The 20,095-nt window shown below is 40.3% G+C and overlaps 3 protein-coding genes across 3 annotated transcripts; 2 read left to right on the top strand and 1 right to left on the bottom strand.

The window, feature by feature from the left end:
- Positions 1-1,439: 1,439 nt before the first annotated feature.
- LOC138593293 (uncharacterized) lies at positions 1,440-6,356 on the top strand. The gene is made up of 11 exons (XM_069664238.1): positions 1,440-1,573; positions 1,662-1,726; positions 1,816-1,924; positions 2,042-2,107; positions 2,358-2,500; positions 2,621-2,763; positions 2,857-3,019; positions 3,556-3,649; positions 3,791-3,869; positions 4,456-4,526; positions 4,618-6,356. Exons 1-11 carry the CDS (start codon positions 1,560-1,562, stop codon positions 5,540-5,542), a joined length of 1,872 nt encoding a protein of 623 aa, XP_069520339.1. The 5' UTR covers positions 1,440-1,559; the 3' UTR covers positions 5,543-6,356.
- Positions 6,357-7,132: 776 nt separating this feature from the next.
- Positions 7,133-12,056, top strand: irf1a (interferon regulatory factor 1a). Its single transcript, XM_069660080.1, has 8 exons — positions 7,133-7,235; positions 7,576-7,715; positions 7,811-7,910; positions 10,567-10,746; positions 10,830-10,991; positions 11,085-11,137; positions 11,313-11,403; positions 11,505-12,056. The coding sequence occupies exons 1-8, from the start codon at positions 7,133-7,135 to the stop codon at positions 11,621-11,623; spliced, it is 948 nt and encodes a 315-aa protein (XP_069516181.1). The 3' UTR covers positions 11,624-12,056.
- Positions 12,057-13,745: 1,689 nt separating this feature from the next.
- On the bottom strand, positions 13,746-20,061 carry cdc42se2 (CDC42 small effector 2). Its single transcript, XM_069664130.1, has 5 exons — positions 19,996-20,061; positions 17,781-18,024; positions 17,092-17,193; positions 16,926-17,004; positions 13,746-16,084 (listed from the first exon to the last, which is right to left on the bottom strand). Exons 2-4 carry the CDS (start codon positions 17,832-17,834, stop codon positions 16,930-16,932), a joined length of 231 nt encoding a protein of 76 aa, XP_069520231.1. The 5' UTR covers positions 17,835-18,024; positions 19,996-20,061; the 3' UTR covers positions 13,746-16,084; positions 16,926-16,929.
- Positions 20,062-20,095: the final 34 nt, after the last annotated feature.

Raw genomic sequence — 20,095 nt, 5'->3', positions numbered from 1 at the left:
AATAATTTACGAAGTACTTCTTCTTCGTTTTGTTTTGATTTTTGGCGGTTGGGAAGCCAGCTCGCCGCTGCCTTACTGCCCCCTTCTGGACAGAGTGTGGAACAGATATATAGTAGTTAGCCAGAGAGAGACAGATACTTTATTGATTCCGAGGTAAATTTAGGCATCCAGTAGCTTACAAGACATATGACATCACACATCTGTCATGTGCATAAAGATTTATAACAAAGAAATAAGTGAGCGTTACAGTGTCATAAGTCTTGGTGTAAATTCACTTTTCAGTCTATTCGTTGTTTGCTTGCTTCCCCCTTGTCATCACAAATTTATCCTAATTAATAATTTTTCACTACACTTCATCCCTGCATTCATACTGCTTAACCTGTTCAGGGTCACAGGTGGGCTGGAGCCAATCAAGCGTACTGAGTACTGAGTACCATAAGAGTACTGTATGGTAGGTTGATTATGTATGGTATTCAAAACAAAATAACCCTAAATATAAACCTCTGCCAAAATATAATGACCAAATGACTTCTAGTCATCGAGACCGAGCTCTTAGAAGACAATGACATCTTAACTGACATTGTGTCTGAATAAAGCCACTGCCACCTGCTGTCAAGCAGAGCTGATGTTTAGTCATGGTTGTGACATGACTTTCTGATCCTGGGCTCTTCTGTAGAACTGATGTACCAATTTGTCAGACAAATGTCAACTAACCAACCATGCCGACATCAGAGTGACACTGCATTCAAAAGTACTGCAGAGGAACCTCTTGTATGAAAAAATAATGGTATTCTCAAGCAGAGTTAGACATCGTTTCACAAGAAGTAGGCCTAAGTGTTTTTTTAAGGTAGACAAATATAGCAATTGTATACATTTCATGTTACAGTTCGGAATGTGTGTAGCTGATGTAAATTTTAATAATGAACACATTTATGGACGTTTACAGTACAATGTGTATAACTAATCATTTCACTGTGAAATGTTACTACTTTTCATTTTACTTCCATGTGCATACAATATTGAGAAGTAGAAATATGAGTCAGTTCCGAGTATGAGAAATGACTGTGGGCAGTATTTGCCAACTTCAATAACAACCAGACGGATATTTCCTATGAAGTGTTTTTTAATTCTATCAGAAAATAAAGCAGACAGCTGACACATACAGGTCTCTGCAATATGTGCATGGGGTACTGAAATAATAATAATTGTAAATAATAGTCTAAAGATACAAAACTTACTGTAGCCAACTGACTAATTATTATTATTGATTTTTCATATATTTAATTCCTGGTAATTTCTTCCTCCTTTTGTTGTGATCATTGTTTTAAATTCATGTGAAAAAAACCAAAAAGAGTGCTCGAGCCTCTCTGAGGTCATGGGATTGAACCGCCCTTCCCTTCAGTTTGTGGCGCAACATTTCCAGTAAGAGCGAGCTTTCCATATCAGGAAGAGCGCGACAACGTAGGCACGCAGCGGACTCCCTTCACTTTCAGACAGTGGGTCGTATCTGAGTTGAATTGTTGTTTTGGAAGGACACGAAGGGAACACATCGTTTCAGCATGGAGTTAAAGAGGTAATCTCGATTACTGGACATCGTAGGACTTAAATTATCGGGGTTTTTTTTGTTTAAAGTAAAAATATAACTTTTTGTTTGCTTTCAGGTCCGTTCGTGTTTGGATCGCTTTTGCCCTGCTGATATTTGGAAACAATGCAACAGCTGTCCTTGGTACGAACATGTAGCTTTTAAATAATCTATCTAGGCCATTTGTCATGCTCATATTAATCAATCTCCTCTGTGATGTTTGTCTCGTGCAGGCCGAAATCTTGACTGTACCAACGACTTTGAGAAGTTTCTATCTTGCCACATTGAGGCGCAAAACTGCACTGAATACAGTTTGACTCTAGTGAACCACAACGGGATTGGGTAAGCTGTTTTTATATATTTCATTACAGAGCCAAGGAAATAACACTTTTAAAACTGTACATTTCTAAGCTTAGGTTTGGTTGTGGATCCTGACAATGTTTCATGCCATTAAAACAGTGTTGATCCTGGGGCGCCCGGCCAAGGCTGCAGTCCTCAAGGCATTGATCACAGGATTGAGCCCAGGTATGTCGATCATTTGGTGCATGTCATCCGCCAATCTCTTCTCCCCACATTTCCTGTCTCCCTTCAGCTGTCCGATCCAATAAAGCCAAAAAATAATGTTTAAAAAAAAAACAAAAAAACCCCCAGTGTTGATTCTGTGTTCTTTTTTAAATATCATAGCCTATTAAAATCAGCTGCAGCTTATTAGTCTGAGAACTCATTTCTTTTTAATATATTTAGAGCTTGTTTGATGTTTTCTTGTGCCCCACAGTTACATTTTCAAGCAGTGCGACAATGGACAGTGCTGCTGCTCAGCCCAACAGGATTTTTTTTATTCAGGAGATAATTATACAGCAAAAGTTTGGAAAAGAGACATAATGGAGGACTGCAAAGTCATTAACATCACAGCCAGCAGTAAGTTAACTTGTTTTAAATGAATATCTGTCAATCTGCATTTGCTAGAAATACAGTCCTCCGGCCCCAGGATAACAGGCGCAGAGTATAAAACATACTGTTTTATTGGTTTTTCTACAGTAAAGCCCAAAACACCAACAATCATCTCAGTCAATGAGTCCAACGGGAACTTTCAAGTCGTGTGGTTGAAAAACATGAAGTACATTTTAAGTAAGACCCTGAAAGCTGAAGTGACTTACCATGTAAAAGGAGACACACACAAGGTAGGAGCAATTTCATAGGCTGCGTATATAACACTGAGGCTATTTGTTCTCGAGGTATAGACTGACTGCTGGGTTCTTTTTTCTTCCTGACAGGAGCCTAAATTTGTCGACCAAACTACAGATGGTGAAACAAACGACTATGAGATACTTGGTCGAGACTTAAAGCCGAGCACTACTTATGTGGTCAGCGTGAAAAGCTTCACCGAATGGAGTGGGAAGTTCAGTGACAGTAGTGAGGAGTATGAATTCACGACTCGTAAGTGTCTTCTTTACAGCCTTTTTTGTCACTTTCATACTGTGTATTTCTTCAGTTAATATTTATAATACATATATGGCTTTGTTGTAATATCAGTGAGTATTCATGAAGGACAGTTTAAATCCTGTATGGTGTTATAAAAGAGCCCTTATTCACAGACCTAACCTCGGATGGTGAAACATTAATTGCAGAAAAGAATTGTGAGGCTTTAAACTGCTGCCGTGTTTTGTGTCTGATAGGCCTTTAAACTCATGGATCTATTAGCTAAAGTGGACTCTCATCTCTCTCTGCTTCCTCTGTCTTGCTCCACTATTATGGGCACACCCTTTTTATGCACTCTAGGGACATCCCTGCCCACCCACACTTTCATCAGCCAGTTTCTTTAGATGCTCACTGTTCACTGCTCACTAAATTTGCCGTATTTATGCTTGTGGGGAACACAGGGTTTAGATGCTTGATGCACTCTGTCTTGCCTGTCTCTCTTCTGTGTGTCATCTGTACAAAAATAAACTCACTTCATGCTTGTTTCTTCACAGCCATGTCCTCCAATACCGTGTTCTTGGCCCTCATCATTTGCCTCAGTGTGGCTGCAGTCATCATCAGCAGCGCCATATTTGGCTGTTATGTAAAGTAAGTCAAGCGGAGAAAAGATAGTGTCCGTCTTTACGGTCAGTCAAAAAGAGGCTTTCCCTTTAATATTGAAACCTTTGTGTTGTTTTTATATGTGTCATGTTTGTATTTATGTTAACTGATTTCTGCTTTTGCTTTTAGGTTCAAAACAAAGTGGTGGGACAAAGTTTTGAAATGTCCAAATCCAAAACTCCTCAATATGCTTCACAGCGAGCATGAGGTGAGGCATCGACTGTGACGTGAACATGTAAAATCGTTGCATGTATTTAATTTATTGCACGTGAACAGTACATTTTATTGCAATACCCTTTCAGGGCTTTTGCATTTTCTAAACCCTTCTCTGCATGGTGATTTTCAGTGTTATGCCGGTGTCCGTCACCGCTGCACCACATTCACACATGAGGGTTTTACGGGAAACAATGCAGCATGTAATTCAACACTACCTGTATTTTATGTTGGGAAACTACTCATGCTTTGTGCAGAAAATTGTTGACCTGCTCTTTTATTTAAACATAGTATGTTTGTCTGGCACTGCAAGAGATACACCTGTTGCTCTTATGATTTATTGATGATACCGTAGCTACTCAGCCGGACATGTTGTTAACACCAGCAAACTGGGGTTTTACTGTAACCAACCAAGACTATTATATCTGAGATTATAACTTAAACCTCTCCAAAAACTTACAGAAACATAAAGTTTAATATTTAATGTAGAATCCATTGCAAAAGACACTTTCTAAGTTGAGCCCTTTGACTGAAATGTTTAGATCCTGTAGTTCTCATAGTTTTTAACCTCTTTGCTGCAGATCCTAAAGCCCATGCCACCCATCCTCTCCTCCATCTGCGTTGAACCTCTCTCAGATGACGGCAAACTGTGGTTAGCATCACTTCTCAAGCACATCAACAATAACAAAACTTTTAAAGAGATTTAATTAGAAGTTTGATGTCACTTATTTTTCTGTGTTTAGGTTGAAGGATTCACTGAGGGACTCGAGCAGTGGGAGCCTTCAGCAAAGCAGTGGGATCAGCACCGGCTCCTCCTGTCTCAGTTACGCTAACACAGAACCTGTAGACATTATAGCCGAAGTCCAGGATGCTCTTAGTAAAGCCTTCGCTAATATCTGCCCGATATCACCTTTGAACATAAACCTACTCGCAGAAGACGGTTTGACAGCTCCTAACGACCTTTGTGATGTCATGGCTGACACAAGCTCGGGATCGTCCTGCTTCATGAATAAAACGTATTCCATCCTCATTCCCGGCTGCACACAGACAGACAGCTCTGAGGTCCAGGCTGAAATGCTCTGTGACTCTGTGTATCATCCCTGTGAGGGGGTCACTGTCTCCTCTACTTACCAACAGGCCCCAGCTTGTCCACTTGTCATGTTACCAGCAGCAGAAGTTTCATCCTTTGTGTCAACAGATATGTCTTATCAGCCGTGCAATGCAGATTCTGGGAGCTTTTCATATGCTGAAGACTCCGGTTCATCCTCCCTCTCTAGTGGCACCAACACAACCGCGCAGTGTGGCCTTGAGCCCAGACTCGACGAAGAGATCGGTGTTGTTGAACAGGTCACTGTATGTGATGAAAACCCCTGCTACGGCTCCTTGCCTGCAGACAAACAAAGCTTTCCTGCAGTGGATTACGACTACCAGCCATTTCCGAATGTAGTCGAGCAGCCAGGCATTTTGTTTTCAGAGAAGAAGAGTGATGACAAAGAGGACACATTCATCAAGATGCCTCAAGGCATCTTAAATCCAGTTGTTCCTTGTCCCATAAACATGGTCCAGGATGGCCAGTGTCTTTCTGAGCTCCAGAGACCTTTTCTGTCTTTGGTCTCGGCTGAACAGTCCATGCCAGTGATCACCGACAGCGGCTACCAATGTGTATAAAGCTACATTTTTAGAAGAAGAAGAAGACATATTTTATTCATCCCAGAGGGGATTCAATGTACAGGTTTCACTCTGTTATTACAAACATGCTATACAAATATAGGCCTAAAATACACACATGCACAAACAGGACCCTACGGACATGCATTAATGGATGCATTAATGGAGAGATGTCAGAGTGAGGGAGCTGCATATGGACATGCGGCCAGAGCAGTTGGAGATTCGGAGCCTTGTTCAAGGACACCTAATCAGTGCCCAGGAAGTGCACTGGCACCTCTCCAGCTACCAGCTCCAATTCCATACTTGGTCCATACCAGGACTTCAACCAGCCACCCTCCGGTTCCCACGCCAAGTCCCTACAAACTGAGCTACTGTCTACCCCAATGCACTTCTGTGAGTGTTGTCTGTGTGTCTTTGAATTGTAAGCATTGCTGGTAAATATGAACGATGAGAGAGAGGGGCTTGATGACACTGTGAATGTGAACAGCATCTGATGAAAAAGACAATGATGATCAAAAGCTCCATAACAGTTATAATCAGACATTGAAGTTACTGTTTTAAAGGTTGTTGGATGTTATTTGTTTGCTGCCATGATTCAAACCATCACATTCACACCTTTGCACCGTAAAGACTTTTTATTTGTTTTATTTATGAACACTTTGCAACTGTATATAACTGCTGTACATAAGTGCTGTGATGTTAAACTTTCTTCAAGTTTGTATAAAAAACACTTAATGTGATATTCCTGTCATAAACAGGATGCAGTTTTAAATGTGTGCATGTTACAGAAGATTAAACAAACAGTGACAATCAGCTTCTGTCTTCCACATATAATCAACAAAGCTCATGCAAAATGTTCCTTACATGTATAAAACTGAGACAAAACTCTGACATCAAGTTTGACCATATGTGTAAGCAGGACTAATATATGAGTAAACAGAGGAGCCATCTCTGTACCATATTTGGTCTTTAATACTGAAGAAAAATACATGAGAACTGAAGAAATACTTCTTCTGAAATGAGCCAATCAGCTGTGGCCGGGCTGTTGCCATCCCGACTTGTGTAATTACTTCCTCATAACTCTTCTCTGGAAATTCTGGTGCTCTTCCACAGAAATACGTCAGCTTTCGTCGGCTCAACACAGCCTGCAGACAAAACTCATAGGAACTTATTGGACAATAAAAGTCTAAAGAAATACATGAGATTCAGATAATTGCAACATGCTGCTGTTATGGGACATTTTTTCTACGGAAAAGAGTTCAAAGAAAAGTTGTGGCCTGTGGATTATTATAGTTGAGATGGCTGAGTGTTTAATTCAGTGTTTAAAACACAAGAAACAATTCCCATTAAGTTGGAATTCTCTTTTGTTATATGAATAAGCTGAACCAAAGATGACTCTTATTTCATATAGTTCCCCAGCTTTAGCACCAAACAGCCTTATTTAAATACAACACCAAAACAGACAGAACACAGGAACTTGTGTAAGATCTCAGACTATAAAAAATGTCCTTCTTCATTTTTCTGTTGAAACTGGCTGTGAGGGCAGGACGTGCTGCGGGGAGGAATACTGAAAAAAAGGCAGGTCGCAACATGCAAAGCAGCTCATCTGCCATGTACCTCTGCTTCCACCTGGTGGTCTTATTGAAAGTGACATGCCCTGACCACCAAAATATTTTAGCACTGACTACCACAGGTAGTTGGCTCAGGACTAAATGCAGCACATTTTTACACAATATACTCATTGTGGTGAATCTACAATCTTTCCAAACACAGTCTGTAGTTAGCAGGAAAAGCATTACCGTCCTGCACAGGAGCTTCACAACTCTGTACTACTTTATCTAACTCCAGCTCAGTATCACACATGGAGAAAACATTCGGCACTTACTGTATTTCCTGTAATTGGAGGAGGCAGTGATGAGGAGGATTGTCACAACTGTGACCTCTTTGATTGGGAGAACGCAGCGGAGGAGGAACCTCTGTATTGAATCTGAGCTCCTGGGAAATTTACCCTTATTTCTAACACTCCTGTGAAGCATCTGTGCTGAACACCTTTGTGCACACCTGGAGCTTGGACTGCAGCATGCAGCAGCAGCAGGGCAGGCAGAGGCTGAGGCCGTGGCTGGAGGAGCAGATTCAGTCTGGGAGGTATCCAGGAGTCAGCTGGCTGGACCAGGTAGACCCCTCCATCCAATCCTCATCCCATACACATACAGGTGAACACACATGTTGGCAATGATGTAACGTGTTAAATGGTATTTTGCTCAACAGTCAGCACGGGTCTTCCAGATCCCGTGGAAACACGCAGCTCGTCATGGCTGGAGTATTGACCGAGATGCGACACTCTTCAGGAGCTGGGCCATGCACACTGGTAGGAGGCCGACATACATGTACATACAAATGTGATTGGTTCAGCTGGAGGGTCTATTAAGATTTTTAAATGTATTTTGTATCTAAACTGATATTGTTCTATTAATATTTGGCACTTTGCTTGTGTTACTTTCTTACATTTACACGTGTTACACTTTGATGCAGAGTGAGTAAAATCACAGAGGAAAAAGTGTATACAATCTGTAGGTATAACAGTGGCCTGCTGGACTGAGGCACAGCACTACAGGGTTGGGACATTTGGTTAAAATATCATAATTTTATTTTTAGTATTATGTCAAATAAATCAAAGTGCCAAATTCATTAAACAACCTTCAATGTAGAGAAAAACAGACACTTGAGTAACTCTTTTTTTAGTATGTAATTTCAAAATAAAACTATAACAGTAATGGCAAACAATTACACGTTAAAGTTACACGTTTCAACTACAGCAGAAGAGATTTTCCAAACAAAAATGTAGATAAGTGACAAACTCTTTGATGCCTCTTGAAAGTTTATATGCCAGATCGTTGCCCAACTTCATATTTGGCATTAATCTTTCACTTCATGCTTTTATGTGCTGTCTGCCTGGAGGTAAAAATGCCTACCACTAGTTCTGGTCCAACAAGGGCTGGGTCAACTCAGATTTATTGGTTGACTTAATGAATAGGAAAATAATAATTGTAGGAGGTAGAAGTACATTTTCTAAATGTTATTTAAAGTGATAATGTACCCCGTTGTACTGGGTTTTATGCCATTTTTATCCCATTAACTGTGTCCTGCTTCGCAGTATTTCCAGTGAAGAGCAGCCATGACAGTTTTGTCAGTCCATGTTTTTCTAGATTGACCACATTCCCAGTTTACAGCTGAGTGGTTACAAAAGCCAGCAACCATCAATGACAACAGTGAATGCTAAATCAACATGTTGTATAAATGATCTCTGGAACACATGGACAGACTTGAGGGACCTCAGTCTGGATCATGCTCCTCTCTGCAATGACAGCTCAATGCAGGACCACATTCAGAGCAACAGACGTGGGGAGAGATAGTCTGTCATGTGGTATTTACCTTCCTAATTCACCTGACCTTGTTTTAACCTGCAGTGTTCATAAGACTTGTACAACTCAAAACCAAGTACAGGAGATTACAGTATGTCAAGAGTTCACAAATATTAAACATATACACTTAGTTCTGACTCATACAGTGTAATGCAAAGATCAATATAGTCCACTAGTTTTTACTGCTTTCATCATCTTGTAACCAGATACATCTGCTTTGTTTGTAATCTTATATATTCTGAGTTGAGTTAAGTAGCACACACACACACACACACACACACACACACACACACAATCCCATCAACCCAGTCTTGGGAAAGTCATGCTTGGTGACTGCATCACCTCATGGGAACGCTCCAGTTCACTGGCTGTGAATGTTCAGGGGGATCGTATTGCTGTCAAAGTACAACCGGACGGCTCTTCACAACATGACGGGAAAAAACATATTCAGCTGTTGAATATAGAAAAACAGATACGTACTCAAAAGTTAAGAGATTTTAAAGCAAAGCAAAACCAGATCATAGTAATGATAATATATAATGAACACAACTGGACCATCAATGATGCCATCAAATGTCAGAGAGTCTTTGATACAATCCTGTGAGGGCTCTTTGAGTCATAATGTAATATTCTTCCTACGCTACATAGTGTGCCCCGTTTCTTCTTAGGCCTCGTCTGCTGACTTTATCACTGAGGCTGCAATTATACACAGAGGCCCGGCTGAGATCCAAATCACACTGTGGCGCTACATATGATGCACATAAATATGAGAATGAGAGTAGACTCAGCACACGGGGTTAACTCACTTCACTGTAGAAAAAAAAAATCTTGATTTTTTTTGCCAAATATCTGACATGCTAATATTTGTATACTGTATACTGCGCGGTGGTGCTCACATGGTTAGTGCTGTCCCTACACAGCTAGAAGGTTCCTGGTTCAAATCCTTGTTTGAATGTAGGAGCCCAATGACCGCTGGGAAAGGCCTCATGCCCCATGTGACCCTGAACAGAATAAGCAGTATAGATAGTGGATGGATGATATTTTTTAACACATATATGCTGATGCTGATAAGAAGTATATACATTTTTTCCCGTCCTAATTGCAGAGATGTGATGGTGGACAGGTAGGTAAAGTACAGAGCTTTTTAAATCTGCACACTCACTGGGCAACATATAAAAAACTACATTTTTTGGAAATATGCTTGATTTAAACATTCACTGCACTGAAAATCTTGATTTTGCTGCCCCCTCCTGGTTCAAATTCTGACCTCGTTGCACCGATGCACAGGTGCAAACCAGGACATGGTAACATCATTGGTAGATGTGGCGAAAGGTGAAACATGCGTCTTACCACACTCTAAACCACAGCAGTCGGTTGTTCCACCTAATAATTTAATTGGTATTTTTGGCACTTTGCTACACTTTAACACAATATCAACTTTTTTATTCAAATGCTTTCAAATCGCATTTTCCTGAACTAATAAGTCAAATAGCAAAAGTCGGGCCAGGCTTTCCAGCTAAGAAAACTGGGCTACAGAAAAAAGGGGAAAACATTAATACACATAAATATACTCATGCTTGTTTATACACTTGATCACTTCAGGACGGTATCGTCCAGGCAAAGACAAACCAGATCCAAAGACATGGAAGGCCAACTTCCGCTGTGCTTTGAATTCTCTGCCGGACATCTGTGAGCTGCAGGAGCACAGCAGGAAGAGAGGCAGCAACGCCTACAGAGTGTACAGGATGCTGCCCAGCGCTCACACACACAGGCGCAGGAGAGGTAAACATGTAGAGAGGTAAACATATTCGGACACACTGTCAGACAGATCTCACGTGACCGCACTGTTCTCCATTCTCTTTCAGGGCTGAGGGTGTTCAGCAGACCCAGAGGAAGACAGGCGAGTTCTGGCGATGATACACACAGCACACACACTTGGCAACCCACAACAGCGAGAGCCATGTCAAACACACTACAGAAGGTTGAGCCCCCTGCCCAAGACACATTTAACAACACCCAAACACATGGTGAGATGCTTGTTGTCAATTATTTTGGTGTGCTTCTTACAGCTGCATTTGTGGCCAGGGACTGTAAGTGTGATTGTTTTTGTTGTTATGAAGGGACGTGGGACGTCAAACCAGATGACCAGGAGCAAAATGAGGCTGTGTTTAAGGTACGACATTGCATTGCATTTCTCACTGGCAGAATAACTGACACCCCGAAGAAGGAAAAGCTTCCTGTTAAGATAGCATCCTAATAATCTTAGAGATCAGTTGCATGTTCCTGTTAAGCAGTTTGGGATCTATAGATGTCTGTCTTACTGACTGAAAGTATTCTTCATCCTTTAGTTGATGGACCACTTAAACAACACTGACCTCTGGAACCAGACTGGGGAGCAGAAAGGATGGAGGACACACACACTGTGGGACCACTGGCCCTGTACGACAATATGACAATACCGCATCAAGACACAAAAGAAATGTTCATGCCAGTTGTAAAGGAACAGAAAAATAAGAACCCATGTTGTTTCTGCTCCTCAGGTGCCGTGGATGATTACCCCTACTCTCTGCACACGGACAACTACAGCGACCTGTTAGGTCCAAACTACATCAAGGAGCTCTCTGACTGGTCCACACATCAGCAAACACTGATGCTGTAGCTGCCCATATTTGATGAAAAGCAGTTTTTTCCTCTTCAGCCGTTTTCCGCCCTGCTGTCTGTCTCGCTCAGCTGACCCCAGCAAACAGAAACAAGAGCAGGGGGAGCGGACGGAGATTATTGCTCCGTCAGTCAGTCCGGCAGGTCATCCTCTGTGCTGAGCGTGCTGAGATGAAGATCCTGTTCCAAGCCAAGCTTTCCCTCTGTCATCATCACTTTGGTTCACTGTGGTTCAGTGCCTCAGACTCACTGAAGTGACACCAAGCTCACACCACAGCCTGCAGAGTAAACAGATCTGATTTCGCTTTGTGCAGGATTAGTTATTGCTTTTTTGTCCGTATATGTATTTGATACTGGGGAAACAATTTCTCAGAATAGGGTACTTATGACAGTTTTGTATATGTTTTAGTTTTTTAAAGCAACAATTTGTGCAATTTATTGTGTGTAATTTTGTAAAACCTATTGGTTATGTCTGTTTCTGGAATATAATTTCAACACAAAGCACAGACCCTAAGCAGCAGAGTTCACAAACCGGGAGAGAAGTAATTAGATTAAATATTATTTGTCCTGATTGCCTCCCTACTTATAATCAGTTATCCTCCCATGTGACAGTGTAAGGAAACATGAGTAGAGCTTAAGAAGTGCAATATAATCGATATAACTCACATTTCCAGTTTCAGTTAATGATGTACTGAAATGTTACCACAAAAAAATATATATATATGAGGAAATGCTTATGGAACTACTTGACTGATAACTGTCTAAAACTACAAAACATATATTTTCATTCCAGGTATTTGTGTTTGTACTTCCAGGCCTCTCTCACTGCACGTATTTTAACTCGTCACGGTAGCAGAAGTGTGTTTAAAACGAAGCCTCATTATTGCTCTGCTCCTTCTCAGAGTCACAATGACACTCCACTGCGTCAGCACACATCCATCTGCTCAGCAGCAGGTCATTTAACCTGTGGTGTTCCTGCTGACTTCATTTCTTATGAGAAAGACCTGATATTACCTGCTAAGGTTTACAGTGGTGAAGAATATAGGAGCATTAATCTGATAGAGTAATATTAATTTAAGCTCAGAATTGAGGTTATTTCTATTATTTGTTGTTGCTTTCTGCTTCAACAACACTACTTTTACGAGGTATATACTCTACTTTTAACTCCACCACAATAAATAAAACACATTGTCAAGATTAAACAGATGCTTCCTAAGAATTTTGATGTCCGTACGAAACAATGCGACTCGTTTCCCACATCTCAGATGTCTTTGACAGCGACACTCCCCCTCCAAACCGCTCAAGGCCCAAAGAGGTCAAATTTGCTGTAATTTCACAGAAACAAGTTAAAACTGAAACACTGATTTGTGTCGCATTACTTTATTTCTCGTTTCATCTCCCAAAGCTACACAACTTAACATAGGTACTTTAAACTAGCTGAACGTCCTCTAGGTTAAAATGGTTCTATCAATTCAAATAGGTTCAATTGTTTCTACTGTAAGTAGCACTTTGAATGCAGGGTTTTTACTTGTGTGTGGCTTTACATGATTGCGTGAGAAGAGAGAGAAATTACGAAGCTTAAAACTGGGTTGAGGTTCTTGAAGACGTTTCTCCTGAGTGTGATTTCAGCTGTCTGGGCAGAGAATTCAAAACTGTATTGTGTGTGGATCATACACTCAGGATCATGTGAGCCCAACGACCCACCAACACAAGAGGGTGCTAACGACTCTCTGTGCTATTAGGTCAACACCCCAGGTTAACAACTCTCCCTTGTTTACACATCTATTAGCATACTAATGACCTACAGAGGCTTATTTCTAGCTCCGTCCACCAGACAGTTTAGAACTGAAGAAGTCTTTTGGATGAGAGCTGAAACGTCCTCAAGAACTTCAACCAAGTCCAGTTGCCTTTTGGATTAAACTTCGTATTACCATGACCGTGATGACTGAGAACCTTCACAGATGATTGAAGGATTTGTGCACATGTTCCACCACAGATTACTAAAGAATTATTTTGTATTTTTGGAGCTGAAATTTTACCCTCTTGAAATAGCACAACCACCTCCTCTCTCACCAACAGGTGACAGGTTTAGGTCTGAAGAGAAAACATGAACACACAGCGGGTCAAATATCAACATTGAACATTTATTTCTTATTTTTTATTCTGAAAAATGCAGAAAAAAGACAGATGAATTTCCCTTAAAGTGGGAACTACATAACAGGCAGTTCCTGAGAAAAAAAACAACAACAACAGAACACAGCTCCAACACCTTCCCAGAACTCTTATACAGAAAGTAACCAAAAATATGTATGATCCCAAATACATATAAAGCATGGATCCATTACTTTTATGTTTTCTATTTACATTTTCATCATTAAAATAAGTCCTATGTCAGGAGGAAACATTTTTTAAAGTCACATTCAACCAGTCCACTAGCACAGCCTGCTGGTCACATATTTTACGGCAATCCCGTTTTGTCTGCAGGAACGACAGCGTTTAACCCAGTGCTGGAGATAAAACAAACTACACGTACTGTATGTGGATCTCTTTTTACACAGGAAATACTACAGAAACATTTAAAGAGGAACACGTGAGCTCTGTGACAACATTAAAGCCTGATGAATCACATGATTTAATCTGTGAGTGAATGTTGGGAAAGGAGTTACCGGCAGCTTTAAGGCTGAAAATGAGAAGGAATTACAATGTAGCGGTTTGGTATTTTACACTGCCTGATACAAACACCAAAGATTTCATTCATGAATCTTTAATAGGATGACATTCACACAATTTAATACCAATTTGGTTGACTAATCATACAATCACTTTCTGCTTTGGAATGGAATATCAAATGACGTATAATGAGAACACAGAATCACATGTATTAATAGATCCAGGCCTGCTGGTTGGCTCTACACCTTTGATAATAGTATTAGTATCGACGAGTAGAATGGTCACTATAGATCCCATGCATTTAATATTATTCGTACATTATCTTCAATATTAGACAAAGGTTTTTCCAATTTAGCTGCATTCAGAATTTTGGACTGCATATGAAAATACTGGGAATGAAAGTGCACCAGACGTCAATAAAAGGTGAGAACAATAAGTGATCACTAACACTACTCACAATCTGTGTAATCAGGCAATAAGAGCTGCACTTGTTTAGTAAAGTTAGATATTCTTGAAAAGGCGGATAACAGACAAACTGTAATTACATCTCTAAGGGGGGTTCATTATTACACTTTGTACTTTTTGACTAAATCTTTACGTCACATGAGAACATGCTTTGACAACAAGGTTACAAACACTGCTACAAAAGGTGGGTCACAAACGTCTGAAAGCTGTTAACAGCATCTAATTGAGTTTTCAACAGAACATGAAACTACTACTACGACCTCCGGAGGGATACAATCACCTCGGCCTAAATTGTGCGTTTATCAGCCAAATCTTAACTGAAAGATGGTTTTATGTCAAAGACGAACTCTACAAAGTCCTGACACAGTGTGCGACCTAAACTGTGCAGGGGACAGCAATGACTGATGGGCAAACAGAAGGTGAACTAAAGGTTTGAGAATGCTACCAACTGCATCAAACCTGACCCACGTCTGTAGCAGTGTTTGCAGCGGTGATTTGGTTACTTCCAAGTTTAATTCTTGGGTTTAATGTTGGTACGCAAGTCGTGAAAAAAACAAAACACATGTAGAAAAAGAAAAAAAAGATGTATTGACTAAGCTCAGTATGTGCAGCATCAAGCTGCCAATCGACGCTAGTAAAACAAAGAACATAAATTCAGAAGGCAGATTAGGAAGTTCATAGTTTATTAAAATTCTATATGGTTCGATCTAAACGAGTATAAAAAAAAGTTGAAATAAATCAATGCGGAATTCTAAGCAAGTGTGAGTGTACAATGCATGGTCCAGTGTACTCTACTCATTCAAGTTTATAACAAGACAGCAATCTTTAACCCTGAAAGCAACTCAGAGAATGGTGAGCATTTCTCAGAATAAAACAATGAACATGTCGCGCTATGCCTCGCTACCTCTACCTGTCCTCTGATAAACCTCTGAGAATAAAGAAGGAAACTGAATGTTCCAAAAATCTCCAGCGTGGCCCAGCCACCATGAGGTCCGTTTTACAAACAGATAATAAATACAGGCATCCAAATGGGCTACAACAGCAAATATTTTTGAAACTTATTTTCCTCATGCATACACACAAGCATACGTGGCTGAGATTTATGAGCTTTCTAAACCCTCTTATCTACTCTTTACAGTGCAACAGTATGGCAGCAAATGGATAGCAGTGCTTTCATTAAAAAAAAGGAATGGAAAATAAAAATATATACAACATTATGGAAAAGCAGTAGTTTCATCTTTTGGTCCTGCGTCCGTTACAGACAGCACTGCTTTTTGAAAATGGTTCCTCATATGAACAACAGTAGTTTCCACAAGACTGTGAAGGGCTGCGAGGAGAAAAGTGGAACAGAAGTTAGGATCTAGACTGCTACAGATGGGGTGGGGGTGAGCCAAGTCTAAATTACACAATTTAACCATCCAATCAGAGCCCTTTTGGTTAGAGTTCACATTTTTAGAGTGAACAGGCAAAGTAACGACTCTGGCCAGTGAATCTATCTTGGCTCTGTTGAGCAACCACAGAATGATGGGCCCAAAAGTAAAAAGTGAAATACGTAAACATACAGTGAAAGTGAAAACACAAGGAAGGGTGTAGCCTTAACAGTTAAACAGCTGCCAGAGGCCAGTAGAAAGCAAAGACACTGTCCAACCAGTCCAGTGTTGAAAACAACAAAACTCATATAACAAATGAAGTGACAACTGAGTCGCTGTCACAATAAAAAAGGATGTGCTTATCCTCAGAACAAAGCTCATCAACAGGAAATAAGACTTTCATTACTTCATGGAGAGGATTCCCCTGATAAAACACACACTATGTACAGCACAACACGAATGCTGTATGAGCTGGCAAGACAGGCTTGCTGTTGTATGTAAGCATGGTTTGTCACCATTGGTTATGAGCCAGCATGAGTGGAGTCAAGTCAGCAACTCATAGATTTCCCCTAAAGCTTTGATAACAAATGCCTTTTGGCTGGCAGTGTTTATCAAGAATGTTTTGATATTGATATTCTGACTTTAAAGTTTACACATAAAATCTGCGGCTTATTAAAATTCCCCTCAAAGAAACCTCAAACATGCATGTCTGAGCCGTGTCTGCATGGCTTTGGAGTAGTGAAACTACTATGCTAAATATCAGTTCCACACAGAAAGGCGTGAACAAATATTTCTCACCTTGTTACAACTGAGAACCTTCAGACCCTCCATGCACGTAGCCCCCTTTAGATTTCATCTGGGCCTGGACAAGGTCCACCTACAAACATCAAGGTGGAAATGTTATACATTATAGATTGTATATATAATGTGTGAATATTCTGTAAAGAGGACCAAAAAAACCTACTGATGCCAATCCCAGGCCCATGTCCCCCGAGCCTACATGTGTGGTGTGAACAAAGTTTGTTGGCTCGCCGATCATGGAGCGATCAATCCGTCGCCGCCGTTTCTGTAAGCGAGTACAAGAAACTTTTGTTAAGATCAACGATCTTATTATCCTAAATATGTCTCAGGTAATAAACGTTATCAGAACGAATGAGGAAAAGGTAAACACAAGCCGTTACAGAGCCTTCTTTCCTCTCTCCTGCTTATCTACAGATATCTGTGCTGAGGAGCTACAATAAAAACAGGTCGACATTCATGATTTCTTTTATGTTATCTGCTAGTAGACAAACTGGCACAATAGCTGGTTGTTTGCTGCCTCTATAATGAACCTTATTGAATCTAAGTAAGTGCCGTGTCAGACAGGGGGATGTGGTGAGCCTGAGGCCCTGCTGCTTTTTAAATGTATAATAAAAAGAGGATGTAATGTGTATTTTGTCAAGCATGATTGAACCACAATGTTTTTTAAGAATGCAGTGAATATTCACAGCTCAGGTTAAACTGAACATAGGCTATATGGGCCAGCGTACTCCTTTACACCAGAGGATACTGCTCTGTTTATTAACCTACATTCTATCTAAAACATATTTCAAGCCAATTTCCGCTTCAAATCCAAGCCAACCAATTTCTCTTTCAGTTGAATGTCATACTCACTGGTTGTGGCTGCTCTGCAATGCAGCAGCTGAAACAAACCCAGAACTCAGTCATTCTGAGGCTGACGAAGAAGCCACAGCAGTTTCCTCTCTTAGTTCAGACGTCTCTCTACGTCCGTCTTCCTGTTCAGAGTTACCAGAGCCACAGACACGAACAGGAAACTGACGACAGACACACACCACTGGTTTATCCTGGGTTAACCGTTGGCACAAGAAAAGTTCTCCCGACACAGGGCAGCAGACTCCTGCAACATGTGGAAGTTTAACAAGAAAAAAAAAACACAGGTTTTAGCTTACAACGGCAGATTAATTTTGTCAAAAATTATGTTTTTCTTGTCAAGCAACCATATATTCATTAACTTTTCAAAGGGCACTGCTCTTATTTTCCAGAAAAGGAGTCGTTTAATGAAACCTATTGGCAATTTTTTGAAATTAAGAGTAGTATTATGTGGTTGATTGAGTTTTTTGTTTGGTGCCTAGTGTCCCGTCAACACCCAAAGATAATGAGGTCACACTTTGCCAACATTTGCATACATAGAGCAGCCCTTATGAGAAAATGTTTTTATATTCACGTTAAATACTGATACACATATTACCTGCATATATATTTCAGAGAAAGGGTAAACTGTACAACATAAAAATGAAAACCTAAAGAAATGAGCTGTACAAATGCAAATATTTGTGCAATAAGGAATGTTATGGTAAAAATCCACCATATAAATCACCATGTATTTAGCGTTACAATGTAGAACTCTGAGCATACGCATGTTGTTCAAGTGATCAATATGCCCAGTAAAGTTTCCCTATACATTCTCTATAGTATATCTTCTTCAACACAAGCTTCTCAAAGTGCTTTACACACATAGGCAACAATAAATAAGATCACAAAGATAGTAAAAACTGTAAAGACATCAAGGCAAAGACAAGAAATAAAACAAATTATGTAAAACTTGTTTTTTTTCACATTCAATCTCTTGTGACAAAGTATTTGACTATAACCTTGGGCTTTCATGGTTGTTGATTAGACAAGGTTTCAGTGTTATTGGTGATGTTATTAGCACTGCTGCTCTAAAAACATATTCTTTTTCATTAATATCTCCCTTAAGCTGATATCCAGAGGCCTGTTTCACTAAGAAGATTTAAAGGAAAAAGTAGTAAAGAAATCTTGAGCATATTCTGACAAAACCACTGCAAAGTCAGCTTCTTTATTCCTAACATTGTTTGTTGCCCGACTGTTACATATCCCAAATCATGTGGGAGAATAAATTCTTTCAGGAGTATGGGATGTCTTAATTCGGATTGATGATGAGGCTTATTTTAATGAAATGTAACGAAACTAAGAAAAGAAGAAATGTTGAGGTTTGGAGGCAAGAAGGACTACGTGAATTTGAATTGGAAATTTCAGAGCAAAGCAGCAGGATCTTATACTTTCTAGTTTTGCAACATTAGTGAATGAAATGCTTTTGTTGTGTTTAGATTCCTTTGCAGCATCAGAAAAAGACGATTAGACATTTTAACCCAGCCATTATTGCTGAGTGACGGGAGGTGACAGGAGGATCAAATTATCTGCCAAATGCAAAGAGCTCGCTGACAGAGTCGATTTCCTAACTTCTACCTCCAGCTGACATTACACATCTCTGACATTGAACTGTTACTGTGCACTTCATACAGCTGAATCATGTTGTCAAATGGCTAATAATGAGCGCAGAGGTACTTAGTGTTGATCTTAATGACTGTTGAAATCTTTAAAGGATTACTTACTCTGCCCCTGATCTCGGATTACACGCACGTAATCGGTATTTACAAACAAATTAACGTTATGTAACTTCGCAGGGCTGCGGCACAGAGTCTTCTCTTAACACGGCAAGTCCGAGCTCAATTCAAAGCTGCGTGCAATTCAATGCAGTTGCTGATGATATCCCAGTGTTGTACAATTGATCTAAATTGAATCGCGTTGGTAGAGTGGAGTCGCTGCCTGCAGCGAGCTAGCGTTAGCACTGACAGAGTTAGCTCACAAGCTAACGTTCACTAGCTCGCCAATAGCAACAGCCACTGACAGCTAGCTAACCAGGCTAACTGAGCCCGTTTTCGAAAGTGTGACTTCAATGTTCAACAAAATGGACATTAAAGACCTATGTATGTTCGCATAACTGTTGACCAGTCAACAAGTAGACCCATTTTGAAGAGTTATTACAATTTAAAGTGAATAAACTTACCGAATGACGGCCGGTTTGCCGGAGTAAAGGCGTACGATCGACTGAAAGCTAAAGAATGTAAAAAAAAAACCTACCAGGAACTGAGATCGTTGATTACGTC

Source organism: Semicossyphus pulcher, unplaced genomic scaffold, assembly GCF_022749685.1.
Source record: "Semicossyphus pulcher isolate SPU_LCO1_2020_fin unplaced genomic scaffold, fSemPul1.0.p SCAF_1, whole genome shotgun sequence".
NCBI lineage: Eukaryota > Metazoa > Chordata > Actinopteri > Labriformes > Labridae > Semicossyphus > Semicossyphus pulcher.
This window is presented reverse-complemented; position numbering and strand designations above follow the sequence as displayed.